General features: G+C 43.2%; 1 protein-coding gene across 2 annotated transcripts in view; it reads left to right on the top strand.

The window, feature by feature from the left end:
- SGCD (sarcoglycan delta) overlaps positions 1-22,916 on the top strand; it is a 354,310-nt gene that overhangs the window by 311,365 nt on the left and 20,029 nt on the right. For both annotated transcript variants that reach the window (XM_054168463.1, XM_054168464.1), the window contains one exon: positions 6,479-6,551. In XM_054168463.1, coding sequence (XP_054024438.1) covers positions 6,479-6,551 — 73 coding nt within the window. The remainder of the gene's footprint in view (positions 1-6,478; positions 6,552-22,916) is intronic.

Genomic DNA, 22,916 nt, shown 5'->3' with positions numbered 1-22,916 from the left:
CTGATTGCCACCTACCCTTGGCAGCAGGAGCATCAATCATTAATCTAAAAATACCTCTCATCACATTGCATTTGAGCGCTTCTTCTCTCCCTTCCAGCTGATAGCAGTAGAAGCCTAGAGCAAGTTTTGTGCAGAGGGATAGTATGTTATCACTATCTTGCCATGACAGCTGGATTCTGTTGCTGGCCAGCGGGAGCAGGGATGGCCCTTGCCTATGCACCAGGGAAGGTACCAGGACAGTGTCAAGCAGCTCAAGTACTTCTGCAGCACACAAGGAAAGTGAGAGGCAGCTTGGAGAGCTGAGCTGTTGATGCCCACTTTCCTCTGTTTGGATTTGTTGCTGGTTAGCAAGATAAGTGTTGTAGCTGACATGTGTTCATTTCCTGAAGCATTTGTAACTCCTCTCCTACAGAGCTCCTGACATCCAGGCAGTGTTGAACTCGCACCAAGGCCCTTGCCTTGGTGGGGTGTTAGTAATCTCCTGGTCTTTTCTCACGAGGCTCATGAGATTGATCAACAAAATCTCCATTTAGATGAAGAAGACTAATTGTCCAAAAGGCACTCCACAGGAGACTGGCAGACCAACATTCACATACAGAACTTAATGCTTCTGCATTGTTCCAGTGAGAAACTGGGATTTAAAACAAAAAAAAAAAACCACCTTGTTTTATGCTGTGTCTTGAATTCAGTTGTAGAGCAAGGTGATTGCCAAAATCCCAGCCCACTGACTCTTTTTGTTGCTTCCATGTTGGAAGAGGGCAGATTGCTGTGCCAGACACTTGCTCTGCAGCAAAAAAGAAGAGTGTCTTCAGACGATGCAGACCAGTGATGCTGGAGAGTCTTGTAGCAGGTGCAAAAAGGAAAGAGAAAAGCAAGAAGAAAATCCAGAAGCTGGATGTCATTCCAGCAACTCACTTGCAATGGTCCAAACCACATCCAGGCTTGTCTCCTGGATGGGACAGTTTCTCAAACTGTGCCAGGGGAAGTTTAGGCTTGAGGTGAGGAGAAAGTTCTTCACAGAGTCGTTGGCCATTGGAATGTGCTGCCAGGGAGGTGGTGAAGTCACCGTGCCTGGAGGTGTTCAAAAAGGGATTGGATGTGGCACTTGGTGCCATGGTTTAGTAGTCATGAGGTGTTGGGTGATAGGTTGAACTTGATGATCTTTGAGGTCTTTTCCAACCTTACTGATTCTATGATTCTAGGAACCCACTAGTGCCCTAGAAGATGCAGACTCATTTGGCAGACCTGTTCTCCTTCAGTCTTTCCTTGGAATCTCAAATTAAATGAGAGAAAAACACACACACAAAAAATAATCCCCCAAACCCTGAAATTGAACTGTAAAGGTTTCCTTGCTATAGGACTCTTGATTTTCCTTCTTGCATCAAGTGAACATATATAGGGGTCTTGGACATTTCCACACCTTATGCACTAGAAAGGAAGCAGAAAAACAAATGTCCACTCTTAGAGAGAATCTTTATCCTCAGTTTAGGAGGGAAGTCCTCTGTTTAGGAGGTTTAGACTGGAGGTTAGGAGGAAGTTTTTCACAGAGAGAGTGATTGCCCATCGGAATGGGCTGCCTGAGGAGGTGGTGGAGTCACCATCACTGGAGGTGTTCAGGAGGAGACTTGATAGGGTGCTTGGTTGCATGGTCTAGTTGATTAGGTGGTGTTGGATGATAGGTTGGACACGATGATCTTGAAGGTCTCTTCCAACCTCATCTGGTCTATTCTATTCTATTCTATTCTCTTTATGGTGATTCCAAACACTTCAGGTAGATCCTGTCACATGCTTTGTAAGTTCCTGACTGATTGTGTGGAATGAAGTTATCGGGCAGAGAACCAGCTAATGGAAACACATTGATGAAATCATTTTTGAGGGACATTAAATGGAACTTAAAATAAAGCTGAAATGGCTTTATGGATTTTTCAGTCAAACTGTTTATGAACATTTATCGGTGGTAAATTACCCAGTGTCAGAAGAGGGAGTCAGTAGGTATGGCTTTTAATAGAAGTCACTCTGATATGATTCTGTGAGGAAGAATAATTTATTGCCTAGGGATGTACAACAGAGTATGCTTAAATACAAATTATATGATTGTTTTCTCCTAAGTGTCTTTGGCTGTTTGTAGGTAAGTTACTCTTAGCAGCAGCAGAGAGTCTCATAAGGTGAAGGAAAAACAATAAATTTCAGTACTTTGCAATGAAATAGGAATTTTGTGTTATGGATTTTTCGTGGTAGATGGCAGGTATTTTAATAACAGATCACTCAGGAAGCCGGAGCTGTGTGGTACAATAATAACATTAATTTCCATTTCCTTTATTCCAAATAAAGAGAGAGGAGGGATGTCATAGCTTTGGGTGAGAAGGAAGATTATAGCAGCTAATTCTTGAACTGTTGGAGCTGTGCACTACCGTTTGCCAAACCCCATCATTCTTCAGGTAGAGGAAAGTGAAAATAAGACTAGAGGAGTGCAAGACTGGAAGGCGCTTTCTGGTCCTGCCGATCTTGTCCCCTGGTTTTCAGACACCATCTCTTATAATCATGAGTTTTTCAGATTCTCTCTCCCAACTAACTGAAAAGCTGCTCCCATTTTTGCTGCTCTTTTGGCCAGAAAACACTTCCCAAATATATTTGAGACTAGTTTATTGCCACTTGCTCTCGTGCCAACAGTAGCATTATATTCAATATTATCCCGTTCATATCCCTCCTTATCCATCATGCTGTTAAGCTAAAAAAGCCAAGTGCTTCTAGTCTTCTTTTGTAGGATAGACTTCTGTTCTTGCAGTCTTGACAGTATTTCTTTTCTGTACAGTCCCATCAGTGAGGGTGATCTGGAAGCTACAGAGTAGTTCAAGGATTCTCTGATAATTCTTAAAATAGTGTGATTGTTTTCATGTTCCTGTTAGACTTGCATTTGCCTTTCAGTTTAATGTCATGTTTGCCCTTCCCTTGGCCATGTCCTGCTGCCATGAATCATGACTAGCACTTAGCCTTTCTCTAGGGACATTCCCATCCTGGAAGCATCCAACACAAAGAAATTTGTACTGCTTTCTAAACACACAACTTTGGACTTCAGATTTATACACTTCACACTCTGTCTCTTCTTCCATTCCCTGAGGTCAAACATTTGTTTATCCATGACATCACAGTTCTCTTTTGCAGAGCCAGAGTAGCTCAATTCAATGTCAACAGCACATTTCCATAAAACTTTCCCTGTTCTTTTTGGCCAAAGCCTTTATTAAAACCACCAAATGAGGTCACTTTCTCTGGCCTTAATGCTTTCACTTACCATTCAGCAATGATGCTATCAGAGGCTGAATGGGGACTGCCGTGGTGTCCAAGAGCCAGACTTTGACACAAATGTCCACTGTAGCTGAATCTGTCCAAGGCAGTTGTTTCCATCAGGAGGCACCACAGGAACTGATCTCCAGGCAGAGACTGAAACTCTTCAGTGTAGAAGAGAGAGGGCTGGAATGGGCACATTTGAGGTCTATAAAATTTCCAGTAGCATGGAAAGAAGAGGATGGTTATTTACTGGTTTTCACAGTCCAAGGCAGAACAAGCATCCTGTGGAATCATCAGGCAGCGGAAAAAACTTGTCCAGAGTATTTAATTAATCTGTGAGGCCCCTGCTACAGAAATGGAGACACTTAAAATGATAATCAGGTGAGGTGAAGAAAGCTTATCAGTGTCTCTCCAGTGGCTGGGTGATGGCCAGCTCAAGGAGGCCCCCAGCTGCTGACAGCCTTGACTCAAGGGAGGGATGTCTCAGACCTGGTCCCTCAGCATCCCCTCGTGGCTGATGTCCTACTCAGTGACAGAGACAGGGGGCCCTTGGGGAATTCTTGTGTTCTTAAAACTCTAAGGCAAGAAACCTTATCAAGGCAGGTGGAGTTCACCTCTAATTCCTATTAGAGAAGAGAAACAGAAGGATTTAGAAATCTTATTCCTGTTCCCAGTGGATAAGGGACTCTTCCATGGGTGTGGGAACGAAGAAAACAGGAACAAAGGATTTAAGAACTGTGTGCAGGGAAAGGAGAAAGCTATGGAGGAAGGAATAGCAGCCTCGTTTATTTTCAGCCATCCTGAAATGATCCCATTGAAGTCTTCATTGACTTTGTTTCCAAAGTTGTTTCCTTCACTCACATTATATAACCAAAGCCTGGGAAAGCCCGAGTCACTAGAAATATGCTAAAATCTCTCTGTGTTCTGCAGGCATTTCTGGTGATGTGCAGACCGTTATTTGGGGCTCTGCATAACTGAACTAGCAGACCTAAAGCATGCAAAAAATGAATTCAAATTACAAGCATCAAGTCACCATTTAAGTTACGGAGGTGGAAAAGGTACAATACCTCCGTGCAGCTCTCCATCTGCATTTCCTCACCTTCCTGCCCTCCACAAAACATTGGTTTATTATGCAGGTATCTGCCAGCTGCATCTTTTGCTAAGTTTCGTTGCAAAGCAAATAGCCAAGGCAATCGTTGTGGATAAGGAGAGACTTAAATCATTGGGAAACTGTTGAGGGAAGACAGATCTGATAATAATAACCTTCATGGCTGGCAAGTTACAGCTGCTTTTGACAACTTGTAACAGTGAAGGCTTGTAGCAAAGTTAAGAGCTAAATATCTGTATTGTGCCATAGGATCAATTTCAATTCCCAAGTATAAAGCTTCAAACTTCAGACTACTTTTATGGCCTTTGAGATTACTTTGTTTTTCTCTGGGTTAGGTTTTTTTTTGGTAAAGGTTAGAGTGCTTATTTTCATTCTGAGTTGTTGGGTTTTATTATGTTAACACAGTGAGGTAGCTTGGAGAAACTAAACTAATAATCACAGAGTAGAATCACAGGTACGGTAATGAAGCTGTTTCAGTGCAAAGGAAGTGCAGCCTTATTGAAGCCACAGGTGTTTCTCACTTCCAGCAGAGGTTGCAGAAGGGTGTTGTATTAACGTGTTTTGCATCATCTCAGAACATTTTCTATTCTACAGTGGTGACTTCCAGACTGCACAGAGGTAACAATTACACTAGCATGTGTTAAAGGAGAGCTAAACCAGTACATATTGAAGGTCCCATCAGGATCTGTAGTTTGTACTGGTGCTATTTGGGTGCTGACACTGAAATGGCTGTGGTGGCTACAGGTGATAAGTGGCTAACTGGTCACAGTGTGTCTGAATGCAAGACCACAGGCCTAGATTTAAGAATACAGATCATCTTTGCTCATTGGCTAGGCAGCTGTGTATTAGAGAAAAATGAACCTTAATTTCCAGTACACTGCTGTGTGTAAGGCAGTTAGACCTATCCTTAGCTGTGCTTAGTGTCAAAGGGAGGGAGAGGATGACGTTCTGCAGTACAGGGTGGCAGTGACAGCAGCTGTGTCCCAAGAGAGCACTTTAAAAGTAGAATGGGTTCAGAAAAGAGCAATGAGAAGTCCAGAAAGTCAGCTTCACAGTGAATGATTGAATGATTCAGAAAGCTGTGACTTTTCAGAGAAGGCTGGGATGGTTGGGTCACTACCAATAACTATCTCCACAAGGCGGAGAGCCTGCTCAAGCGGACCCAACTGACTGGCAGGTGAGGACATGAGAAGATTTAGTGGCTGAAAGCTGAAATTAGACCAATTCAGATTAGATGTACGTCTTTAGAATTAATGGAAAGTCTTACCAGAGGATGGCACGGGCTGCCTTTGACTTAAAGCAACAATATAGGGAGAGCATTTCTTTTCAGAGAGACACAGCGTGGCTCAGTCACAATATGTGGACCTGATGCAGGGATGACTGGGTGAAATGGCCCAACATGGGCTTTGCAGGTGGTCATAGAAGAGGACTGCAGTGGTCTGAAACTTAGGAAAGCTGTGCACATTACCTAGGAGTTTACAGCTCGTGATGTAAAAACACTCAGCAAATAGGGAAATAAGCAGAGTGACTTCTGGGTCACACATCAAACCAGTGGTCAGACTTGGACTAGAGCAGAGTCTGCTGCTTGGTTGTTTTGCATTTCATCAGGTGGGCACCTCTCTCCTTTTCCCCAGGCAGGAGCACAGCCTGACTGGAGAGACATTTGCAGTGATCAAGCTGCAACTTGGGTTTGTCTTTTGAGTATCTCTCAGAGCTTAGCAAAAGAAATAAAGTCATGACATGCATCCAGGTTCATTAGTAAGCAGTGTGGCTGGATTAGATGCCTGGTTACCAAACTTTTACAAGCTCCATACGTCCGGTGGGGCAGCAAACGCTTCCCAGATTTGGGGAGCAAGCAGCTGCTCTTACACCTAGAACTGCAGTTTACAGGCTAGTCCTAGTTGTAATCAAGGCAACCAATTTCAGATAATCAAGATCTGTCTTTTCCCAGGGACAGAGTGATGTGTGCAAGAGAGAAATGGGGTCAGGCAATGGGTTAAATTGCACCTAGGTTTGATTTGATCACTCCCCTGATAACAGCTTATAATGTTTACAATTTGTCTTCTGTTTGTTTTGTGATTTCAGGAGCAGAAGGCACAGTGTTCCCTAAATCTATAGAAACTCCCAATGTCAGGGCAGACCCCTTCAAGGAACTAAGGTAAACTTTGGAATATGGTTTCATGCTAACTCAGTGGCACCTTGATGGAGTTGTGCATACTGCTGGGCATCATTTCTGCTTTCACATAAGAGCTTGGGGATTCACTTGGAAAGGCGTCACTAAGAGGATGCCTTGGAAGAGAAGGGACTTGTTATGTTTACATGTAAGATGACCAAGGTAAAGGCAATCATGGGTCGTTAGAGCATTGTTTCTTCTCTGTAACATGCTCTGCATACTCTGGGCTCAGCATTTGAAAAAGCAAATAGTGAAAGCTTTTCCTGGTTTTGCAGAGAGAACTGGAGTCTGTGCTGAATCACAGGCAGTAGCAACAGGCAAAAGGATAATGCTTTCCAGCATTATTTGTCTTGCAGAAGTGCAAACCCTCCATGACCTACGCGGGGTCTGGCATGCATGTAACTACTCACAGTCACAGAGATCCCTCTTGCTGACAACATTATATCAGGAGGGAATAAAGAGCACAGCTCCTTGGAACCAGCTCTGCCTTCAAGTATTATTTATTTAAAAAACAAAACCCAAAAAACAAAAGCAGTGTGGCACTGCAGGGTAGTTTGGATGTCTAGTCTCTGAAAAGAGACTAATCATATGGCCTAATAAATTATTGAATCTCTTGGGATCTTATGACCCAGATGGCTGTAGGGGTTTGCCATCAATGCTCTAATTATCCTTCCTTAGAAAAAGAGAGAGAGAAAAGGTGAAAAAGTCTCCAGAAAGACATCTTGTCCTCAGGTCTTGGGCTGAAAACCCTCCTTTCCTGCAAGCTGCTGGGGATGAAGCAATCTGCAGACAGCTGAAGTTGTGCACCAGCACTGCAGATTTACTGCAGATGCACTGAGATGGGAGAGCACCTCTCATTAACTCTCTCTCCTCTGGTACTAGGGACAGTTATGGCCCAGCTAGATCACTGTGGAAGATGACAAATATCCTGGCTGCCTCCTCTATCTCTATCTTTCAGTTTCTCTCTGGAAACACTCTAATTGTTCCCATTTTGCACTCTGGGGATCGTATGTCAGACAACAAGTGCAGTGGTAGTGTGATTCATTTTGTTATGGAAGTTTGTTCCCTTTCTCCATGCGGTGACTTTAACCCTGCCTTGTGGTTTTCCCAATCTTGGTACACTTCCTTTTAAAAAAAAAGAAAGGGGAAACAGAGTCTTTGCTCAGCCTGAAGTGCTGCTGCCAGGACCTGCTGTGGGTGGCAGAAGCCCCAGGAGGGCAGGGTGCAATGGTGCTGAGCACCAGTACCCTCTGTTTCCCTAGAGAGAGGCAGCAAACAAAGTGAGGAGTGAGTTGGTGGATTTGTAGGTGAGGTTCAGGTGACAAAGGCTTTCTGGCACAGCACATATTCACTGATAGATTAGACAACAAGCAAACAAACAGGGCTAGATCATGGTTAAAATATCCAGTAGCATCTAAGTAACTCAGTCAACGAGGTCCCACTTTCAACAGTGCAAAAGAGATGGAAGGTTTAGGTCCAAGTGTGTGATCAGTTAGGACATTTCTAAACATGGGAGGGCAATTTAATCCAAATAATTATAGGGTGTCACATTAGAGGGGACAAATGTGAATTAAAATGGCCTTAATCTGATTGAGTATGCTTCTGTTCCAAAGGGAATTAAGCTAAATGAAATTGAAAAGAATTAATGGCAGCATCCATGCGAGGGGTGGCTGAGTATATTTGATTTGCTTTAAATTCATGTTTGTTTTATGTAGAGAGCTGTTAGACAACTGACTTTGAAAATAGTGGACTGGGTGAAAATAATCCTGTGAAAATCTGGTGGGTTTTTTCCTTTCCTGTTTTTTTTTTTTTTTTGTTTAAGGAAAATCATTGAATAGTATTTACCTTGTAAAATGTAGTCCCACAGATCCTAAAACATTTTGTGTGTTCCTGAAAAATTCATCTTGGCAAAACTAAGGTTTTTTTTTTTCCCCCCATCCTGAGAAGAAAAGAGCCAGTGGAAGCACTGTGTAGAGAAGGCAAGGTTTTCCAAGAGCAAAAAACTCTATTCCAGAACCTGAGGGTACTGGACTAGGACCTGGGGGTACTGGTTGACAGTAGGCTGAACATGAGCCTGCAGTGTGCCCAGGCAGCCAAGAAGGCCAATGGCATCCTGGCTTGTATCAGGAACAGTGTGGCCAGCAGGAACAGGGAGGTTATTCTGCCCCTGTACACTGCACTGGTTAGACCAAACCTTGAGTTCTGTGTCCAGTTCTGGGGCCCTCAGTTTAGAAAAGATGTTGACTTGCTGAAACATGCTCAGGGAAGGGCAACAAACTTGGTGAGGGGTTTGGGGCACAAGCCCTGTGAGGAGAGACTGAGGGAGCTGGGGTTGCTTAGCCTGGAGAAGAGGAGGCTCAGGGGAGACCCTCTTGCTCTCTACAACTACCTGAAGGGAGGTTGTAGCCAGGTGGAGGTTGGTCTCTTCTCCCAGGCAACCAGCACCAGAACAAGAGGACACAGTCTCAAGCTGCACCAGGGGAGGTTTAGACTGGATGCTAGGAAGAAATTCTTCATAGAGAGAGTGATTGGCCATTGGAATGGGCTGCCCAGGGGGGTGGTGGAGTCACCACCATTGGAGGTGTTTAGGAGGAGACTTGATGAGGTGCTTGGTTGCATGGTCTAGTTGATTAGATGGTGTTGGATGATGGGTTGGGCGCAATGATCTTGAAGGTCTCTTCCAACCTGGTCTGGTCTGGTCTATTCTATTCTATTCTATTCTATTCTATTCTATTCTATTCTATTCTATTCTATTCTATTCTATTCTATTCTTCCTCAAACCAAGAACCATCCCTTTCTCTCCCTACATACTGGAGGACTGGCTGCTTCTTAGGTAAAATGGTGTCTTTTGGGTGCAGTACAGAGTTAATAGAGAAAAATAATCTTACTCTGAGGGACATTTTTTTTGCTACCTTCCTGTTTTGATAGCAGACTGTGTGCATAAGGTGTCCTTTTGGCCTATTTAAAAAGATGCTGCAGTAAAATGGAGCTGAATGAGATGGCAGCCAATGGGTCCCAAGCTGTCATACATTGCTGGGAAAGCAGCACTGTAAACATGCACTCAGTAGCTGGCTTGACTCTGAAAGACCTTTTTCTGTGGTAAATAGTGCAAACTTTCTTTTCCTCCTAACGCCAAAGTTCTCAGGGTGGGAAAGTGCACATTCAGCTATCGCAGGCTGTCGCCAGGCACCAACCTCCAGCACTCTTTCTGGACCAAATGGTTACAATTAGTTAGTGATTTATCCATTTGCTCTTTTCAGTACCATCCTGACTCCCACTTTTCTGTTAGGGGACTTCAAAATAAGGTGACAGCGACTGTCACTGTTGGAAAGAGAGGAGACCAACTGCTCCTGTCACCACTGGGAGTCAGACCATCTGTATGTCTTCCTTTCCCTTCCTCTTCTCCTCAACAGACAGACTGATGTCCCCTCAAGATAGGCAGTATGCTATCGTGCCAGTCATCTCTGTTTCTTTCCTTCTTCTCCTCCCATCTCCCAAAGGCCTCCACTCATGCCCATGTGTCACTAAGACTGACATGCTCCGAGCGACAGCACGCATGTTCTTAACAGACTTTCTGATCTCCATTTAGCTGATCTTCAGTTCATATAGCCTAATGCATTTATTAGTAACTGCCTGCTCAACAAAATGGTCACTGTCCTGGAGAACAGACAAGGTGTGGTCCTCTTTTCTGAGTGACCTTTTTAAAACACAATGCAATGGTTTAGGTGGAGAAAATGCAGGTGGCAATATGTGCATAACTTTTTCCTTACATGCTAAACCCATCACAAGGCTGCAAGGATTGGTTTGGTGTTTGAGACAGGTCTGGACTTTGCAGCTGGTTCTTCTTAGAAGGTGCTTTCCTGTGCTGCAGACTGACTCACATGTCCTAAACCAATCCTGTTCAGCATCAGTTATAGTGGGAATGTCAGAGCACATAAATGTCTTGTTTACTGCAGGGTGCTGTTTAGCCTAGGCTCATGTGTCCTATTTGGGATTTAGACTATTCTTTAATAATCATCTAATAACAAGAGGTGGTTGAAAACCTACTTTATATACCCTGTGAACTTTTCCATGCTTTTCTTTATTTAAAGTAAATTTAGACTCAGGACAGTTTTGGTAGCTGTTCACTGAGTTCTAAACTGGACAAAGAGAGCAAAAAGGAAAGCAAGCAAATTCAAATTGTTTTCAAATTCTTGGAATGTTTAACATTGCCATCCAATATCAACCCTAAATAGTTTAGGGCAGTGGGGGGAGCTTGGGAGGTTTGTTTTGGACACTGAGCTGTTTGCACTCATCTTCACTGGCTCTTTTTCATGCAGGTTGGTGTCTTTGACATATGGTAATGTGTTTGCCTATGTGTAAAAGTTGAATTCAAAATGACCTTTTCCCACCAGATTATTTTAGTAGCATCCAAGTAACATGTCAAGAGCCTGTCTGGAGAGCCTCTCCTTGACACTGGCAGGAATCACACGCCTTTCTCTGTTTATTTTCTTCCAAAAGGCAAATATATGCCAAAGAGGCTAACAGAAGTTGTCTGACAAACATGAGATCAGCAGCCTTCTGCGGTGAGGGATAAAGGCTAGACTAGCCAGTGAGGAGCAGGGCAAACAGTTTGAGGGAAAGGGATTAAAAAGTGAGTGATCCAATATAAGAAAAAATATCAGGAGGATGTTCTTAACTGATTAGTGCTGGAAGCTGTGAGGCTGTACGCCAGGTGGTCACTGTTACAGCATCTATCTCATCCCTGGGTCAGGAGCCTAGCATAAACGCCTCCTCGGTATCCACATCATGCTGGGCAGGAGCCCTCAGAGCATGGAAACCTGCTTTAGGGCATTTCTGTTCCCAGAGTTAAATAAATAAATAAATAAAAAATCAGACAGCATGCAATTCACTCCATGAGGGGAAGCACACACCTGGAATTCCTCCATGCTTATTGTAGGTTAAAAATGCAGTAAACTGCTCACCCAAGGCCAGGAAGCCAAGGGACGACTGGTTTCTCCTGTAATGCACAAATACAGTTAAAGGAGAATTAATCCCTTGGGCTTGAAAAGGTAATTTTTGACCAAAGTTAATTATGAAGCACTCAAAGTACCAAATGGCAGATGAAATGTACTTGCAGCTTGATTTTATTAGTGCAATTTTACCTTACCATGTACAGCACTGAACTATCCAAATAGTCCAAGTGAGACCCATTGTAGCAAAAAGCAATTTAAATACGGTGCTGAGCTAATGTAACAATGCTCATTTTGCAAAACAATAATTCTTTATCAAATTAAGGTTTCTCTCAGCTGCATTTCACAAGGCAGCAGAGGCATTTTCAGTAAGTGTGAACACAAATAATGTTTCTGTCTAAGACCCATTACATTAATAAAGATTAAGAGACCAAAAATTTGAGGGAACACACACACACAAAAAAAATGAATGGTATGAAAGAGGAAGTAATTGGTGAGGAAGGGAAATCATTTGTAAAGGCCAGGGTGTGATACTGAAACACAGCAAACACTTGGGGATTCCTATGAGGTGTCAGCAAGGGGGAAATGGCCAATGTAGCCTTGTATCTGGCTAGGGTTATTTTCCACCTGATTTACCAGAAAGGATACAGTTGTTTTCTCTGTCATACCAGTCCAATCACAACAATTTTGGCAGTCCCACCAGTTTAAAAGACAGCAGATGAGCTGCTGGGATGAGCTTTACTTTCCACGTTGTAACAAATACAGTTATTTTCACATGACACAGGTGGGTTAGATTTCTATGACTGTCTCCACAAAAGTCAACCCATACTTGTCAGTGTACAACTAAAATTGGAGAACAGTTTCTAGCCTTCAAGCTACTTCAGTGCTAATTAAAGCAAGTTCAGGCTCATTCACTAATATAGTAGACTTCATAAGTTTCTTTTTAACATCAGAGGTCCTTATCACTCTCCATTTTCTAATCCAGGAGAACACATCTGATCTAACAATTGTGCCCTGACAGCTAAGGCTTCCTGAAATGTTTGCTCTTGGATGAAACTTTCTCAGAGTAGAATTCACACTGGTTTTACAGCCACAGCCACTTTACTTTAGCCTTTCCTCCTGTTGACATACCTTCAAAGCTGCTGCCTGTTCATCTATTATAGAAGACAAGCCACAGTCCTTCCAAATTAAAGGCAGGCTTTCCATAGGCTTCTTGTAGGCAGTGTATTAAGATCTATTTATACCATTGGATATAAGGCTTGGAGTTAAGGAGGCAGTTGACTGCTGGGGCTTTCCATCTGTTAGAGTGTTTCTATTGCAAAAAGGAGAAGAGAGGGTTTGCTGTTCCCTTTCCTTACCCCAGCAAATCTTCTCTTAATGGCCTTCATCGCTTTCACACCTGGCACCAGAAAGGGAGGATTTAGCTCTTTGTGTCCTTTCCTTCCTTGTTTTTAACAGGTGAAGCCCAGATTTGGATGAGATGCTCAGGAGGCACACGCCTGGGAAATGGCAGAGGCATTGACAGAGCTTTGCTGATTTATCCCGGCTGGATAAATCATGGCCCTGCCCTGTTCACAGCACCGCTAATAGCATCTGTCCATACACAGGCAGATCCTCTTCAAAGAGGGCTAATGGAGGGTGAAAGCAGGCTTGGCAGGAAGGGGAGCTTGGCAGGATGTTATTTTGAACACAGTATATCGCTGAAGTAAAAAATGAGGTAGACTGAAGCTAGGGAAAAGAAACAAAGCAGTCGGACTTGGTGGTTGAGCAGCCTGCAGTAGGGTAAGTGGCTCTTCCAGGATGCACTTGTATTTGTGTGAGGGCAAGAGAATGCATGTTCTGCCAGAGCTATGGAGCCCTTCACCTCTAAACAAGAGTAGGAATAGGGAAGTAAAAAGCACATTCCTAAAGGAAATTGCTGCCAAACAGCTGTGCTTATGGGATAGAGAGCTGTAGGAAGATCCCTCTTGTTTAGTGATTGGTAGGAGAATACACAAGACTCCTTTGCATATTTGCATCTGGAGCACTGGCTCCAGACAAGAGACCAGTTTAACTTTTTCTGGACCCTGAATAAAATACAGCAGTCTGGTTCATTATTCTCTCTCTACATTTATTCTGTAGGGGTTTCCTAAGGCAAACAAAGCCTTTTTCTGGGAGATACTAATCATCAATCCTGACTGTTATCTCAGATTGAATATCTCTCTTGTATACAAGATCTGTATCCTGCCTAGGTGTGCTGCATCGAGGATTGTCATTAGCTTTCAACAGCAGAATGTTGCTTGCTCCATAATCAGAGCATTCATCTAACCTTCGAGTGCTTTTCACAAAGGTGCACGAGCCAGAAGTCCTCTGGCACCTGAGAGAAACCCTATCTGTGTGACCAATCTGTACACTCAAACATGCACATAAAACCATTTGAATAACAAAAATGTGAGCTTTTTCTGCCCACCCCCCTGCTTTTTTTTTTCCTTAACTCTCTGTGCAGCACACCGTTAACCTTGAGTAGAAAATAGATGCTAATAAATGCAAGGTCTTAAAAATGTGAATTATAGCCATTTCACACTCCATGGCAGACTCACACTGGTGAAATGGCTTAATACTTAATTACAATGCTTGTCCTTCTCTCAAGTGCAGATGACATTCCTCAGATAGATTTTGCAATGACATCTGTGGAAATAAGTTGCAAAACTAATCAGTTGTTTGTAGAATGCAGACTATTGACTGGGCACTGATTAAAAGGATGTGGTGACACATCTAACACCGATGTATCTCTGATGTCTCTCTCTAGCAGGTTAGTCTGGTCCCTGAGGTGGTGTGTTTTTGGGGAGGTCTTACAGAAAATTATGAAAATACCCCTTTTAACATCTAGAATGCAGGTGTTTGTAGAAAATGTTGCCTTCCATTTGCATTTTGATAATGATTAAGGAGGGCTGCCACGTTCCACATACCTTCCTGCTGGTGGCCTGGGAGAAACACCTCTTCTGCAGGCTTTAAGGGCTATTTTGGGGTGTCAACTGTAATAGGATACGCAGGTTATTGACTAACGGCAGCAGTAAGTAACTTTTAAGCAGTTAAGTGCTTAAAAGCAACAGTTACCCAGAAAGAAGGGCAGGCAGCTCAGTTTCAGTGCCAGTTGGGCTACATATTTGCCTTGCAGCAGAGTCTGGCTAGTGCTGCTGTGATGTAGGAGATGCTGCACCATGAATGGAATGGTGTGCTGCTCTAGGATGTGTAATGCTCTGTGAAAGGCTCAGTAACTATTGTTTTATCATAACATTTGAACTCAAGGTAGAGCTATTGGCACCAAGGATACTGAGCATGAAATACAAAAGTAAATAGAAAGGTGGCAAGGAGAGCACCTTACCCACCTATCACTGTGATCCCAATCCTTTGCAAATACTGTGATATTTAGAATGTAATCATGTTTAAAATGACTGAATAGCTCAGAAGAGGAGATTTTCCTTTGAACACTGTTCTTATCTTAAAGAAATGAGAGGAATGTAATCCACTGAGCACCATGTTTGCTTTTTGGGGTAGGAAAATACATGGTTTTCTTTAACATTTCTCTCTAGCCCTTTATACTTCTCTCTAGCTGCCTATCTCGCCTTTCTGAACACCAAAGTGAAGAGCAAAGCAGGCAAAAGAAATATCTTTTCCTTACTCAGCACTCAGTGCCTGCCTGTAAGGGAGGAATGTCTCTGCACTGAGGCTTCACACTCTAATCTGAGCGCCCTCTGCAACCAGCAGTCCCAGTGCCTGCAGCCCTGCAGAGCCCACACAGGAACTGCAGTCGGTGCCTCACCTGCTGAAGAGCAGCAGTTCTGAACCAACTTCCTTCAACCCAAGCATTTAACATGGTCTTCTCATTAACCTGGCACCAAACAGGGAAGGACAGAGTCAGGACTCCTGCCCAAGTGAGGGGTTCCCCAGGGTTTTGTTTCCTACAGCCATCTTCTGATGCCAGAGGGTTTGGCTGTATGAAGGGAGGAGTACTGCTTGTTCAGTGTGAGTGAGGAGCTTTGAGCAATATGAGGTCCACTGTGATTAGAAAGGACACTTCTACAAATACACTAATTGTACTTTAGACTGTAGTCAGGAATCAATAGCTGTTGCATAACCCTATTAAAGAGAGGAGGAAAATGTCTCCATAATTATAATGGGATTCTTTCTTTTGAAAGCAGTATTTTATGTCCTTATTAAGAGAAATCATAAATATTCACTGTGCCTACAGAACCTTTATTCTGAATTTATGTTTTGGGAGGAATATAGCTGTTTTCTGTAGGCCAGACAGGAGTAGCTATGTCATTTCCTCATGACTTGAATTGATTTTATCTTTTTAATGTGTGGTGGCTGCTGCAGCTCTATCTCTTATGTATATTTTGCAGTACAGAATTTTCCTGTGAGTTATTGTGACGCCTCTGGCTGTTTTGAATAGCAATAATGTCTGACCAGGTAGTGTTGCTGAGTTTGTACTAGAAGAACAACTAGAGGAACAACTAGAGGAAAGGAGGCTGTAGGCAGGTGGGGATTGGTCTCTTCTCCCAGGCAACCAGCACCAGACCAAGAGGACACAGTCTCAAGCTGCACCAGGGGAAGTTTAGGCTTGAGGTAAGGAGAAAGTTCTTCACTGAAAGACTAATTTGCCATTAGAATGTGCTGCCCAGGGAGGTGGTGGAGTCACTGTCCCTGGAGGCATTCAAAAAAGAATTGGATGCAACATTTGAAGCCATGGTTTAGTTGTCATGAGATGTTAGGTATTAGGTAATAGGTTGGACTTGATCTCTGAAGTATTTTCCAACCTGGTTGAATTCTGTGATTCTGTGAATCCAACTCCCTGCTCTCAAATGGACTCTGCTCTGCTTCTCCCTACAAAGACAACACATGGCTAATGAGAACCCCTTTCTAAATATGCCTGTGCAGTCTAACCCCTGTCCATCTTTGGGGATCCTTGCACAGCCCAAAGTTGTTCCCCTGGCCTGTACTTGCTCTAGAATGATGATGCTGTAATATTAGTGGTGTGAGCACTGGCTGTGTGCTGCTCTGCACTTTCTGGGGTCAGCACTGTTGGACTGGAGATGGTCAATGACCCATCTTTCACCCTATGCAGGCTCATGGTGCATGAAGGAAGGAAATGGAAATGCAGAAGCTACTTGTGCCAGCAGCACAGGCAGAAGCTGGCAAGTGATTCCCCTTTCTTTTCTCTTAGTAATGTTGAGAACCTGTGAGCTTTACCGCCTCATTTCCAGATTCTGCTGACACTTCTGAAGCTGCCAGTACCCTGCTCTGGTTTCCAGCTGAGTTGGCACTGGAGTAACTCACTGAATACAGCAGCATTTTTTTGAGGCCAAATGTGTGAAAGCACCATATTAAAGGTGGACCATTGCTGGTTTGAAAGGCAGAGTGACAGCCACCCTTTCATCCATCAGCAGAGGTGGCTGCCATAAATGCATAGCTCACTACATACACGTGGCTTTGCTGGCAAGTAAAATAACACCATGTTAGCCTTCAGCTACACAAGGACATTGTGTCCTTGAATGGAAAGAAGAATCCCATTTACAGGCTTGTGCTTCACATGGGGGTGTGGGTCTTGCAGATGAAGCAGAAATGTGACTGCAGCCCAGTAATGGCCGAAAAGCAGGTGAGTGGCTCCAAGAAAGCCTGAAAAACATTTTCAGCTGTACAACTTGGTCCTCCAGAGAGAAGGAGCAAATCTCCTGGAGTGTGAGCAGTAGCTGCAGAAGGAGAGGAGCTTTCCCCCAGCTTAGGATAACAGGAATGGGTATCAGGCTGTTGGGAGTCACCTGGCAGCTCTTTTTCCAGATGAAACTCAGATGCAGTTCTGGTGTTTCTCGTGTTGAGTTGACTGCAGTTTGTGAGTTATCTCTTGATTTTCATGATACAAAAAGCAAAAACACATTCTCTCCTTCTTTGCCTGGTTTCATGTCATTAAGGATGGCTGTGGAAAGGCTGGCTGAGGACATGTTGTAAAGTGACATGAGAGAATCAAGCAAGAAAGTAAACAAAAAAAAAACCCCAAACTTAGGCCATTAAGGATCATAAAAGAGGTTGTAAAGCAGAGGGGAAATGGCCTCCCAGTGAGTCTGAGAACAGCTGAGAGGACTGGATAATGAGGGGATGTGCTGCTGTAAGGAGATGTTCCCTGCCAGTGAACTCAGTGAAAATATGCTTATATTTGATATAATAAGGGCAAAAAAAGCAAGACACAAAGGGTTTATGCTGCTGGTGCTGAACTGTGTGACAGTGATAAAAATGTCGTGTCCTGTCCACTTCCTTATGCATTAACATTTTAAAAGACAGAGAAAGAAGTAAAATGTCAGTTTAATTTTGTTTTTTCTTTATTTAGTAAGGATTTGGTGTCTTAACTTTAATGAAGGAGTAATAAATATAAATGGATATTAATGGAAGGTTATTAGAGCTGTTCATTTTGATAGAAAATATGCGGTATCTTCTCGTGCAGTGCCAGAGGTTAAAGATTATTATTGCTTCCTAAGGTTTCTGAAATTAAACTCCCTCTCATATGACCCACAAGGTATGATTGAAAATGTGTGCATGTGAAGTGGCTTGCAATAAATTCATATTGCAATAAAAGTCTCTTCAGGGGGAAAAAAACACCAGGATATCTTACAAGAATCAGCTGAGGAGCTCTGTCTAAATATGGAAGCTTTCTTATAAGCCTGAAGAATTTAATTCTGGTAGCTCAAGTGATGACCAAAAAAGTGCTGCCAAAAGGATCACCTGGAAAGCACACAGAAACTTGTGAAAAGGTCCTGAGCTTTCAGCCAGGGGTTGAAACCCATAGTTCTCTGGGTTATAATCTACTTTGCTTTAACAAACTTTTGACTGGTTTATATGTGTCTAATGAATTACAAATGACATTTCTGACAGAGCCTTTTAGGGTACAAAAATTAAGTCCTTCATTATGCTGTGTGCTTCTACATAAAGCCTCCAAACCTCTCAGTACCAGCTAATCAGTTCTTGTTCCTTTGGGGCAGAAGGAACTGTACTGGGAGCACAGTTGAAGGAGCCAGGACAATGCCAGGAGATCTGGGCAATGCACTTCTACCCTTCACCAAATCTAAACCTTTAGGGGTGCGTTGTACTGCAGGCATTGGCTTTATTCACTAACAGTTTTTAAAGTACAGGAACTTTGGTGATGTGGGATTACTGATGCAGTTTTGGTGTTAGTAGGCTAAATCCTGTAGGCAATGCTTTGCCTTTATTAAAATATAAAAAAAAAGCCAAAGTTCCCATGAAGTCATGAGGTAATGCTGAGCTTACACAGCCTCTTATGTCTCTTGGTCACTTCTCTATAATTTATTTCAAGTTCATGAGGTCTTCTTGTAAACACATTGTACATGTTTCTGCATGAGCTGCACATCTGGAAACAACCTGGGTCCTGAATGCAGCCCTGATAGCAGCCTTAGTGTGGGACTTGGGCTGTCTGTGCCCTGCATACTTCCATAATCGCTCAGTTTTCACTGTAGGGGATCAAACTGCTTGTGTCAAGAAGGGAGTAGTCATTTGCTTAGGCTCAGTTCCTCATGTCCACCATCAGTTCATGCCTAATTCTTTGCAAAAAAAAAAAGTCTTACTGAAGTCATCAAGGGCAATAATGGTAAAGAGAGTGGAAAATGGACCACTAAATCTCTCTTAGTCCTTTCCTGCTTTTTCCTGCTTAGCATGTGACAAATTTTCTAAAATACCCACTAAATATGTTGATTTTATGGGTTCTCAGTTGAGCAGTGGGGTGGCATTTAATCTTTTCATCCACTGGCTTTGTTCTGAACAGTGAGAAAGGACCAAGCTATGACTTTGTCAGAACATTTTTGCAGAGCTCTGAGGTGCGTGGCATTCAAGCAACATCACACCAGAGTCTAAATCTATGAGTCTAGAGGTTAGTTACAGATAGAAAGAATAAATCAAGCAATAAAGGATGCCTATAAAAAGGGATGCTGCCTCTTAAATGAAGACACTTTAGAGTTCATCATAAACCTCTGACATATATTCAGTCACTCTGCCTGCCGTCACAGCCTGAAATGTATTTCAAGGTGCCTGCATGGTTTTTTGATGTAACCTTTAATAAATGCATGCACATTTTCCATGATGTTGCATCATACCCTGTGAACTGATGTGATCTGAAAGGGGAATCGATGTCATTGCAATGGGAGTTCTGCAGGCAAAGGTGCTCAGACACACAGCAGAAGTGTTTCGCTGACTCCTGGCATATGGCAGAATGTTTGTGCAATACCAAAGTGAGTGCTGGTTTCACAATCGCCATTTTGAGGAAGCTTTCCTCTAGCTGGATGCCAGTTCTCTGTTTCTAAGTGAAGGAAAGCTTCACTGTTTCCTTAGTGCCTGGCTTTCCTAGTCCATGCTATGGTGGATTACAGCACTGGCTAACCTGTCGGTGGGACTGAATGATCCTACAACGAATTAAATGTTTATGTGATTTGAATTTCTAGAGGGAAAAAAGAGCCTCCACATAAACAGAATAAACATCTTTGGCTATGCTTTTACTTAGAGTGATGAACAGCAAAATTAGCCTTTAAGAGCTAGGCTGAAATTTCAGCAGTACCACTGAATACTTACATATAATGGTTCTCTTGCTCCTCAAATGGAGATTATGGCCCTCTTCAAAGAGTGATTGTGAGCATTTTGTAGGACCAATCCTTTAAATTGGCCATCCCTTAATATTTAGTGGCTGTCAGGAATTAACGGCGTGGCATTGATTTATGGAGCTATCCAGAGCACTTCTGCAGAGCTTCCTTCTTTTCAGAGATAAGTATTCTGGGAACCTGCTAGTATATGTGTTATCCATCAGGACCCGTCAGCCACTCTCCATGTGGTTTGCTGCAGTTAGTAAAATGCAAAATTCTTCTAAAAAGTGTCATTTCCTACAGTCTAAGAAGTGCACTTTCTGCCAGAGAGATTAGCAGTGAAGCAGGGCAGGCAATACTTATTGTTAGTTGATACTTCCAAAAGCATCTTAAGGCATGTGAGCACCTGAGAGATTCACTTTTTCATAGTACTTGCTTTCTCACAGTGTGGTGATCCATGCCCTATCAATATCAAAGGGTCACAAGCTGGTCATTTGAAAAAAAAAAGAAAAAAAGGGCAGAAAATCTTGCATTTTGACATTTTCTACTTTGTTTAAGAAAAAAAGAAAAACTAAACAAAACCCAACCCAAATAAATTAGGAGGAATCAGAACTTCAAAAGAAAAAGTAGCTAACGCTTGAAGTGCTTGTGAGCACTACAGGAATGTGCAAGCTTTGCAGGTCTGACTCAGCTGCTTGAAAACTGATGGGATCTACTTTCAGTGAAAGGCTAGAGGCATAAGAGACGAGACTGGGATAGTCAGTTACTGCATTGACCATAGTGCAGTGTCTCCTTCTGCTGTGCCACTGAACTTGACTTCAAACCTTGTCAGGACTGCCATGTTATCTGACAGACCTCTGTATAGATGTGGTAAGGGAGGAGTGATACTGTGATATTTTATTGGCTTATCTGTTTTCTTTTGGCATTGAAGTTACCACAATACCAGAGTCTGCAGAGTTTGATGTACATGAGTTGAAGACTTTGAGTAGTGTAGAAAGTGTAAACAGGTAGACTGTATGTTACTTTCCATCTGAATGATTACTGGTTTACCCTGGGTGGTTGAACAGCTGTTTTCCATTCCAAACCTTAATATACTCATGGAGATGGTGAGGTCATTGTGGTTTTGAGGGCTGTAACTTTGAGTGATCTGTGGGCAGTGCTGGATTGGACCATATGTAAATTCCACTCTTCTGTGATGTGCGAGACCCTGATCACCAGGGATTTAAGGAAGCTGTGTGTGGATGGGCAGCCAGCAAGCACACCATGCTGTGCTATTGAGCAAGTCACTCAGAAATACTCTGGCAGCTTTCCCTTTAGCACAGCTCAACTTTTCCTGCTGTGCACTCTGCTAATATAAATATTCCTGAGCTGCTTTTATATATGCTCAGGCCACCAGCATGTGTCTCTACATTTTTCCAGAAACCCTTCCATTTTTTATATTGAAACAGGAGAGTTTAGAGCTATTTGAGTTCTGTTTCTGCATTCACAGTCCAGTGCACGGTGAGAGCAAGAGCTGGGTATTGCAGTCACAGAACAAGCTTCATTCAGCTCCCCAGGTGCATCCACCAGGTCCTCACCCTTTTGGAGTGGGATGCCAAAGGTCTTCTGTTTCCACAGCAACCCCTGTGACACTCTCAGTGCACAATGCTAAGCACTACAGAAATAATTGCACTGGCTTTGACGCTGGAAGAGGGACAGCCCAGGTACTTGGCAACTTTGCCTGGGATGATTTAGCCTCCTACATTGCATGTTGCTCCATGTAGAAATGAACTCTCTGAGAGATGCTCCCTGCTCTGTGGGTCTGAGCTCCAGGGCTGATGTTCCTGTTCCTCAAGAGTAAGTCTACACAACACAAATGTGACAGGCCCTGCTAGTGGCTTTGACATCTCCAACAGCAGAAAGAGCTGGTAAATTTGCCTCAGAAGAGCTCATGGTCTCATTTGCCAAGCCTAGTGCCTATAGTGTAGCCTAGTTCACTCTCAGTGGAAAGCAAATAGAAAAATCATTTTTGCGGCGCTGAGCAGTGTTTATCTTCCAGGTTGGCTGGCCTACAGTGACATTAGTGTCCCCAGAGCTTCTGAACTTAATCATTTCCAGTTGCTGCTTGCCTGCTTGAAGCACTCCTAGTCCACCCTCCAGTGTGTTCTTCCTGTCAGTCACTATGGGAACAGCAATCAAAAGCTCATATTTATGGCTCTGTAGATGTCCAAGGTCACAGAGCACAGGTCTAGTGGGAGCAATTAAAACAGACCTGTCCAGTTACATCTCTTTAAACTCTTCCTACATTATACCTCTAACTAGAGCAGTAAAGCTAAAGCAGCATGACTGTCAGGATGTGACTGCTTTATAAAAGATATCCTTTGGAGGAGGTAAAGACACTCTGTATGCTGCCATTTGTAGAACCATACTAGGAGTGTAGTCACATTGCTGGGTGAAATCTGTCCCCCAGGTTTCATGCCCACTGCCAGAGCTGCACCCTGCCAGACCCTGTGGCCCTGAGCAGGCATTCCCGCTGGAGAAGCTCAGCAGGTTCCTACCACAGGTGCTGCTGGGGTGAAGTTGTTTGAATGCTTTTGAAGTGGCAGAGGATGCCTGTGCTGGTTTGGGGGTTTTGTTGTTTCAACGGTTTGCCCTGAGTACTTGGTTACTGTCATCAAATGAAAACTAAAAATGGCAAATGTTCATTTTTAGGATAAAAGCAAATGGTGTTTCTACCTGGTGACTTCTCTGTGGACACAGGAGAAAAGGAGGACTGTGAGAATCACTGGAGTAAGATGAAG

Source organism: Dryobates pubescens, chromosome 16, assembly GCF_014839835.1.
Source record: "Dryobates pubescens isolate bDryPub1 chromosome 16, bDryPub1.pri, whole genome shotgun sequence".
In the NCBI taxonomy this organism is placed as follows: Eukaryota; Metazoa; Chordata; class Aves; order Piciformes; family Picidae; genus Dryobates; species Dryobates pubescens.
This window is presented reverse-complemented; position numbering and strand designations above follow the sequence as displayed.